Source organism: Protobothrops mucrosquamatus, unplaced genomic scaffold (genome assembly GCF_001527695.2).
Source record: "Protobothrops mucrosquamatus isolate PMUCROS unplaced genomic scaffold, P.Mucros_1.0 scaffold134, whole genome shotgun sequence".
NCBI lineage: Eukaryota > Metazoa > Chordata > Lepidosauria > Squamata > Viperidae > Protobothrops > Protobothrops mucrosquamatus.
In genome coordinates this window covers 948401-957968 of record NW_015386501.1, presented here as the reverse complement: position 1 = coordinate 957968, position 9568 = coordinate 948401, and the positions used below count along the sequence as shown (strand labels likewise).

The 9568-nt window shown below is 34.2% G+C and overlaps 1 protein-coding gene across 1 annotated transcript in view; it reads right to left on the bottom strand.

Moving 5' to 3' along the window:
• THADA (THADA armadillo repeat containing) overlaps nt 1-8429 on the bottom strand; it is a gene marked incomplete at its 3' end in the record, with an annotated part of 37295 nt that extends 28866 nt beyond the window's left edge. The window contains exons 1-9 of the mRNA XM_015813081.1: nt 8342-8429; nt 7534-7628; nt 5806-5936; nt 4875-5023; nt 4749-4781; nt 3703-3751; nt 3145-3335; nt 2377-2471; nt 1512-1732 (exon numbers count right to left, since the gene is read on the bottom strand). Coding sequence (XP_015668567.1) covers nt 1512-1732; nt 2377-2471; nt 3145-3335; nt 3703-3751; nt 4749-4781; nt 4875-5023; nt 5806-5936; nt 7534-7628; nt 8342-8417 — 1040 coding nt within the window. The remainder of the gene's footprint in view (nt 1-1511; nt 1733-2376; nt 2472-3144; nt 3336-3702; nt 3752-4748; nt 4782-4874; nt 5024-5805; nt 5937-7533; nt 7629-8341) is intronic.
• Between the last annotated feature and the right edge of the window lie 1139 nt (nt 8430-9568).

Sequence of the window (9568 nt, the reverse complement as noted above, 5' to 3'; positions counted from 1 at the left end):
CCTAGTATCTTCTATAAACTGGATGAAGAAAAACAAATTGATGCTTAATGTAAGTTGGTAAAGGTGCTCCTTGTAAGTAAAAAAAAAAGGGGAGTTCAAACAATCGTTGGACCATCTTAAGTGCCTCTACAAAGTAAGTGACAATAAATAAAGCTAAAGAAAATACTTTTTGATTTCATTTAACTATATAGTGCCACCCATTTTGTGTTTTACAGGTGAAAGAAAAGAGACTTTGGCATATTCACTATAAAGTCCTTTACACAGCTTGAGAAAAAAAAAAACTTCTGACCAACTACATGATATTTTCTACAAAAATCCAATATCATTGTGCTCATGTAACAGTAATAAGGACAGTTTTTATGGCACAATAGCTGGGTGATTCCATGAAGACATAGTTAGTCATTAATGCAGAACCCAGCTTAGAATGAGAAAAAGGGCCCAGCCAGAAAGAAACAGAAATGCAAAGTTTGTTTTGCTTAATACCCTATACACATAAACAAAACTCCCTAAGTCCCTAATGTATTGCTTTGTTAGCAGTCAACTTTAACCTGTCTGCCCACTCACTTATCCATTTAAAAATTCAACTGGCAAGAGATTGCATAATACTGCACTACTGCTTTATTGACATAACCTACCCTTTGTCACCTTATCTTCTTTAGAAAGACTAGAATTTGACACTTAAAAAAAAAAAAGAACTGAAATCTGGAAGACCAGCTGACTCCTCCCTTGTCCCCAATGTAGATGCCCATATTCTGACAGCTTTTCTAACAGAAGATCAGGACAAATATGTTTGGGGGGAAATATAATAAATGGTGTATATATTTTTCTAAGGTTTCCCTTTAGCATATGATTCTACATATTTCTAAAATTTCCCCCAGTTTAGCAAACTATCCAGTCTAAAAATAACTTCAAATTGGTTTCAGACTAGTTTCAAGTTCAACTCTGGCTGAAGATGAAATTTAAAAATGCTTATGCAAGTCTCTTTTCTATCATGGCTGGGGCATTATATTGTATACAGCTGTTAATGAAAAATATCAATGTATAGATACAGCTCTCCCTCTCTTCTCCCTTACCCTCTGACTGCCTAAAGTACTTCAGAAGATTAGGGAACTCTGTAGAAAAGAAGTGGTAGAAAGGGAAAAAATAGGCCAAATCAGCCCCATTGTCTTAGACAAAACCATTTCCCCATGAAGTTAACAGTGCTTAATTCCAGATAAGCAGACACAAGACTGTAGCCATGGGGAGGCATTTACAGATAATTTCTGCCTATTTTCTCTACAATAACAATTCTATGACACTCTCTCTAGCCAGCTTTCATGCAAAAGGCAGTCTAGAACCCATAGAGTTCTGGTTTCTAGACCAGAATTTCAATTACTAAATTCACACTGGCTCTAAATATTCTCTTTAATGTTGTATTTCAATATTCATAGGATTTACAGTGCAAGTTGAACCTTGTCAATGAAGAATCTGAGTTTCATTTATATTATTAAAACTATAAAAATAGATTTTACCGTGTGCTTAAGGTCAACAAAACAGAGGCTATATCCAAGAGTAGTTTCTCTGCATTCTCTTCCATGCTGTGATCTTTCCAATCTAACATAGCAAGTGCTCCATGGCAAAGAAAAAGGAGGACTGAGTCAGAAAGTTCAGCAGTACAAAGACCACCACAGCTGACCACAAACCACTTTGGCACATCAGAACAATTTAATAAGCCACAAATCAAGTCACTGATCTGCAAAAAAAAAGCAATGGAATATAACTATCATATAAGAGGGGGAAAAAACCCAAAAGTATGGTTTACCAGATTACTGGAAGGCAAGGATTTACAATAAAACTGGCAAAATGCAAAAGTTATTTCTTATACAGCTGACAATGAATGGAAATTATGAAGCTAAATTTCAAATAGTACATACTGTATGTTTCCAAAGCTGTCCTGTTCTATATAGTATTTATGATTGCTATTTGTATCAATTTTTACTCCCCAAGCACATGCCTTTTCAAGGTGCATTATAGGCTATCCCCAAATCTGTATAGGATTGCATTTACTCATTGTCAAAATTCAGATCCATAGGTTGAGTAAATCTGTGGGACCAAGATTATAGCTGCAATTTTTAAAAAAATCAACTGATAATTGTCCCTGTGAATTCACTGGGATTAACTTCCAAGTAAATTTTATCTTGTCCCAAAGCAGCTTATAGTTAAATGTTATCTTATTGCACTGTAGCAGAATTTACATAAAACATGAAACTTTTAACTAGTATAAAAATGGCTACTCTTTCAGTTACTTCTCTTTCTTCAATTAGCTTAATGTTTCAAATACACATTCAAAATTAATTTTATACATATTTTTACTTTTTTCAAAAGAAACACACTAACCAAGCAAGGTAACCTCTCAACAGGTTCAAACATAGTCTTAATAAAAAGAACAACAGCCAATCCCGCTGAAGTCTGGACTGTTTGCAGAAGGTCTTCTAAATAAAAGAAAAAGATACTAGAATTATAAATGGCGTTTAAAGTACTTGAGTACCATCCTGCTTTTCTGAAATAATAAGGTAATTCCTACTATATTTTTTCTATTGCATCTAACATGCTAATTCTCATAATCATACCAGTCACTAAGCAAAAAAGCGCTCCAGTCATTAAGCAAAAAAGCACACGACCGTGCCAGACTTATGATATCACTTCCATTGTTAAGCAATCACAGTGGTCGTTAAATGAGACATCACATGACAGCAACGTGCAATTTCACATCTGCATTCTCCATTAATTCTGCTAGTTATGAAGATTGGTTTCAAAGGTGTCTTTTATTATAACTATTATAACTTTGAACAGTCACTAAAAAGATAGTTGGTACGTAAGGTATCCTGTATCCTTTTTGCAAGTAGAATTGCATTCATAGAAATTTTTAAATCCAATCCAAGTTAAAAAAAAAAATAAGCAAGAGTGACATTATTTTAATATAAAGATTCTTATTCCTGAGTTTAGCTTTCTCTCTCTTTTGAAATAAACTTATGGAGAAAATTTTAAATGAGGGGGTGAAAATCATTAAATAAGTATCTCACATTCTTCAGACTTGTTATTAATGGCCAATGACCAATAAACAATAAAATAGCTTTAAAAACTTAAATTATTAGAACTATTTACCATTGTTTAAGAAGCATATAAAGTTGTTCAGAAGTCCGCACATACATTGCCAAATGGGAGAATCCAATTTCTTCCAAAAACATCTTTGTATATTTTCCAGAACTTTCTGGATCAATGTCATGGAAACTTTAATTCCCATAAGCAAATCATGCATCAACCGAGTTTGAGCAATGTGATTTCCACTGAATTTCCTTTAAAAAGATATATATAAAACAAATTACTGTTTCAAATCTGCTTCTGAGGTCTTTTAACCACCAAAGTAGATTTTGGGAGCAAACTTTCCCAACCTTGAATAAAAGTCCAAAATTGTTGGGAAGAATATGCAGAATATCTAAATAGATACAGAATTCAAAAATGTTATCACTTAAATTTCAAAACAGTTTTGATAAACTTTATACCACTAAACCAAACAAAGCACAATTTTAACTTGAGGAATATGCTGTATATAAATATCAGATTGCTACAGCTAAAAGAAGGTATTCTCCCAAATAATCTTTAAGTTTGCATTTTACATTTTTCACAGTCTCTCCACATTGTAGCTTGAGTACTGGCCCTTACCGACTTTCTTCTTGTATTTTAAGTACAGATTTCAACAGGAATTGAAGAGCTATGGAAATATAGTTTTAAAAAAACATATAAATTAGAATTGAGAATTGAGAGAGCTTTCAATATCCTCATCCTTAACCTTCAACTGTAATATCCATACTGAACTCAGTGAAGTGTTCCGCATGTTGCTCAAGTACTGTATATACAGATAATCCTCACTTACCAACTGCAATTGGGGCCTGGAACTCTGTTGCTATGGAGCACGGTCACAGAAAACATCACAGAACTGTGCTGACTTACAATATCAGTTCCACCTAGCAGTGGTTATGCAAATCATCACAGTTCATTAAGTGTAACATCATGTGATCATGACTTGCAACTTCTTCCGGCTTCTCTATTGACACTGCTTGTCGGAAGCCAGCTGCGAAGCCTCCAAAAGGTGATCACGAGTGTGGAATGCTGCAACCACTGTAAGTATGTCCTGGTTGCCAAGTGCCCAAATCACAATCATATGACTGCAGGGATGCTGCACCAGTCACAATTTTGAGGACCAGTCATAAGTCTCCTTTCTTAGTGCCATCTTAACTTTGAACAGTCATTGAACAAATGGTTGTTAAGCAAGGACTACCTGTAGTAGGATAGTTATACAGCATCTGAATGTCTGAAAGACTGCCTGTTACTATAAATCTACCCATTATGAAGAGATAAAATCCAATGTTATATACGTAAGCCGACATAGATTGTGCAATAGCATTTCCTCTTATACATATTTCCTTCCACCCACAATCTCCACCTGTGCCTCCCTACAGAATTTGAGAACTCTAGAACTGGCTGCAGGAAGACAGACAACTGATTTTCAGAAAGGAAATCCTTCCAGTCAAGAACCTATCTTTATTTAAAAACTGTAATATCTCAAGATATAGAAAATGCTTTTAATTATCGACCTACTTAGCAACAGAAAAATGCTTCCTATAGAGACTGGTATGAAGCATTTTCATCTCATATTTTTCTCTCATTAACAGAACATTCCAACCCAAGAAGAGGTACCAAGCATTTACCTTCTTTGAATAGTATAGTCACACTTGATTTACCTGAAAAAATCAAGTACACATTTTAGCATCTTATACTGACTAATCAAAAAAATATTTTTTTAACATATAACATATTTTAAAAATGAATCATACCTATATTTATAAGTTCCACACAAGAAGCAAGATTATCTATAGTTTTTCTAATGCAGGAGAAGTTTGTAGCTGCTAATTCTTCTTTAAGGCAGACAACAAAACTATCTGTAGCTTCTGCTACAAGCAGTTCTGGAAGGTCATTCAGGCAACTGTAGATAAAAAAAAAGCATTGCCACATTAAAATGTAAATATTAAAAGTTTTAAGTTAAAAACCATATTTCTGTCTGAGCACCACAATCTCTTCAGCACTATTTTGTTTTACTGGTTTTGATACGAGACTTCAAAAGAAATCAAAGGAAAATGGAACATATACAGAAAAAGCAGATCTTCAGTTAAACATTTCATTTCATCAAATGTTTACTGTCTTGCATCTTTGAAATTACACAGTCCATTACACTTTCCCAAAAAATGTAAATATTAGAGGATTTGGAAATATAATCAGTAATTTATCTGAAGGCAAGCAATTTGCTAGCTAGAGAGACATTCCCTAAAGATGGACTCTAGCATGAGTCCAAAAGCTCAAAAGACAAAAACCTTGGTCCCGGTGACGGACCCAGATTGGATCCTGCAACATTATCCTGGGACACGTATATTCACCTTCATTCGTAATTTGCTGAATATCACAAAATTCTTTAACTAAGGTTTATATTACTACATCATATGTAATATCTCTACCTTTAAGATTTAGTGAGTACATTTCAACACATATCAATAAAGACTGAAGGTAAAGAATAGGATTATAAAGTCAAGAACATCTCAATGAATATGACTAATATTTTAATCATTTCTAAAATTTATATCTCATACAAAATCTTTTATGTCATATAAAGTCCACCACCATTTATATCATTCATTTTCTCAATATCCATGTTCCCCTGAAGACCATCACAAAAACATCAAGCACTTTCTTAGTATAACATTTGACTAATACCTTGCTAGAACTTTTTTCAAAGGGTTCTTTATATCCAAAGATAAGAATGTTATCCCCAAAATATCTAAACAACTTTTAACCATGTTATTACATGAAGACTTGGAGTCCATCTTTTCCAGTAAAGGCACAATCTACAGATGACAAAAATAAAAATAATGTAACTTGCATTTTTTTCAAAATATACATAGGTGTTTGTGTGTTGTGTGTAATGTATATATCAGGTTTATGTAAAAGTCAGTAAGAAGCACAGTATGTATTAACAGAATGCAAAACAGAATGTATAATAGAAACATAACCTGCAACAAAACATTAGCGTATGGGAAACTCCAGGTCAGTGTTCTACCCGATCAGGCTTATTTATTTCAGAACCATTTCAGAATATTTATTTCTAATCCCTTCTGTGTAAATTTCCATCTGTCTCCCAACCCCTTGGATATCACTGAGCATTCTTAATCTTTATTGAACATTTTAAGTCAGGATATAATCTTTTACTTTTTACATTCTTAATATTAATTTAACACCTTTATCAGAATTCTTCCAAGCATGAAAATAACCTTATGTTTCTTACTGGTTTCATCTTTTCCACCAATCACTATAATTCACGCAAATTAACAAATTTGATTTTGCTATTCATATTTATCAGCCTTTCCCAAGTAGATATCCTTCAACTTTGCTGAAGCAACCATTTCAACAGTGACTACTATGGAAGCTATAGTTCCAACATACTTGGAAAGTGCCAGGCTGGGGAAGGTCAGACTACATAATAATTTGGATAATCTTAAAAGATGAAATACTGCTCCTTCTTGACTTTTATTCTTGCAATTCATGAATCAAATGCCTTGCATTTTCAGGCATATAGGTAATTCTATTAAACATCTCTAATATGAAATTAGCTGCTAACCAGCATAGAAAATAACTTACTTTCTCACTGGGCTAATATGTCTATCTCACATCCTAGGCAGTTCACAGCAAATAATAATATTAAAATACATCATATCCTCTCCACCAAGGAAACAGAACCTCCTATATTGTTAACTACTTGACTCAAACCCATCCTAGACCATATTTGGAATAAAAACCAAGATCTTCATGGCCTTTCAGAAAGCTAAAAGGAAACAGTCCCCTTGAATCTTGGATGGAAGACTATTCCAAATGATCTTTCCAAATAGCTATGAAAAAAGCACATTTGCAAGTTTCCACTAGGTGACAACATTTAACAGTAAGATAATATATCTTGCAATAGTAACAGTATATAAGTATGAACTTATAAACAGTATTCACTGTTTTAAAAGTAACATTTGTTTCCACCACTCTATTTTAAATTGTAGAGTAATAATTGGATCCAACAATGGTGTCCAACAAAGAATAAAAAACAGATTCCTCTCACTTCCTGGCACCACCAATGTGCATTCCAGATTAAAGACTGGGAAGATTCTTAAGTCAATACTGAGATCAAAAACCAACAGGATGCTCTATGTCATCAGCAACGTCTAGTCATGCAATATTGGATGTAGCCCTCAAATTAAACAAATACATGATCTAGCATCAAATAAATGTTAAGGAATAACAATTTGATTTTCTCATTTGTAGGAAGGATAATAACATGGCCAAAGTGAAATTCATGTGCACAACTGTGCTCATTTTTTATTTGTATGTAAATAAGACTATATAGCATGCATTTAACCTAATTCCATGTTATTCTTTTTACTAGTATAATTAAAATCAAACCTGTTTGATCAAATTAATTTGCTGAATGCCATCCGTCAACTGTGCACACTGCAATAATAGAGAAGCCAGGTTTTGTCCTTCACCATCTGCAAAAGCTGCACATTTAGAAAGCAAAAATGTTTTAATAGTTCAATAGTCTACATGACAAAAGCTATTTCCTACCTCCTCCCTTATACAGGGCTGCATTCAAACAGTACACCTTTTCATGACCTTATTTTTCTGAACACTTTCTTGAGAATAAACCCACCTGAACAGTGTAGAATTCAGCACAAATCAAAAAACTAATCAGCACTATTAATGTTGAGGATATAAATGATCCAGATAACAACAGCATAGGTATTGTTGAGCATGTATGCTCCCTATGACATCACTCCTCTGCAAACAGCACTTCAATTCAGATAGACCAGAATTGATTGTCCAAATGTTACCCTTAAGAAATAGAATTTAAATGCAACACAATATTGAGCGAGACTTGTTCATTACTAATATAAATAGCCCATTCAAAGCTGAATGACCAACCTGCTTCAGAAAACCAGAAAGTCGGAAGGGCATTTCAAGCATATCTTTAATACAGAACATTTTTTTAACATCACACATTTTATAATTTCTCTAATTTGCTTTTCACTGAGGAAAAACTTTTTTTTAAAATTGGGGTAGAAAAGGCATATAGACATGTAGACACAAAAAGGCTGATATTCTCATGTTTAATTCAAAATGTACCCACAAGGGAAATTAGTTTTAAAAAAGTCATTATAGCACCACTAAAATATATCTACAGAGACAAATTAAGCAACTTAATTATACTTACAGCGAAGTCTTTCAAGCTGTTGGTATTCAAGAACAAAGCTATCAACCTGAATTTCTTTCTTCTTCTTTAAAACCATTTTGGTAGATTAAAGAATCACCTATTAAAGAATAATATATTTGATATATTAGAACATTGGTTTAAATTTAAAAATGAAGTCTTTTTAATTCAGACTTATACTTTGCAAAATCTTTGTCTACCTTATTTCTATATACTCTGGAGAAAAGGGTTTAGGCAAGATTTTCATTCAGACTTCATTAGCCACTATTTCCACCTGAAATACACAAACTCAATCAAAATAAAATCCACAAAGGTCCACCAGTCAGAAGTTTAAAGCCAAGATTCCAGATGAGGATATCAGCATCTTACTTCTGAAATATTTTCCTGAGAGTAAATCCACGTGAGCAATATAGTAACAAAACTAATCAATACAGATTACCTAATTTTCAGGTTTAACAAATACTTATTAACAAGTTTCCCCTAGAATGAAAGCCTACATGTTATCCTGTTTTATTTCTCTATGTACAGTTTGGAAATATCATGTTTTATGATTTATGCCATAGCATTTCATTTCTACCTTTTTTCTACATTACTATTTCTTCCTGTTTCATGATATAGAGCACGGGTGTCAAACTGGCGGCCCATGAGCCGGATGCATCACACACAGGCCACGCCCACCCCGGCTCCACAAAGGCAAAAAATGTCATGATACGTCACAATCAAGTATGACACTGGTGATGTAGAGGTTATCACTTGATATAAAGGTAGTCCTCATTTAATGGGAATAATTGGGACCAGAGTTTCCATCACTAAGGGAAACAGTTATAAATGAGACATCACATGACTGCATAGCTTAGCAAAGGCAATCCCAGCACTTCCTGCTGCCTATAAACAAAGATTAACACTAAATAAAGATTGTTAGTCATTAATTGAGTCCCACGTGGTTTACAAGCAGGCTGTCAGGCAAGTAAGTGGCTGCTGCCAGCCAGAGGAGGGGGTACTATAACCTGCAAGGCATAGCAGCACTGGGACTGGCGGCTGCTGGGCAGGGAAACGTGTGAATGGTTTAATGAAGAGAAGGGCGAGGGGGGACATGATAGCAGTGTTCCAATATCTCAGGGGCTGCCACAAAGAAGAGGGAGTCAGGCTATTCTCCAAGGCGCCTGAAGGCAGGACAAGGAGCAACGGGTGGAAACCGATCAAGGAGAGAAGCAACTTAGAACTAAGGAG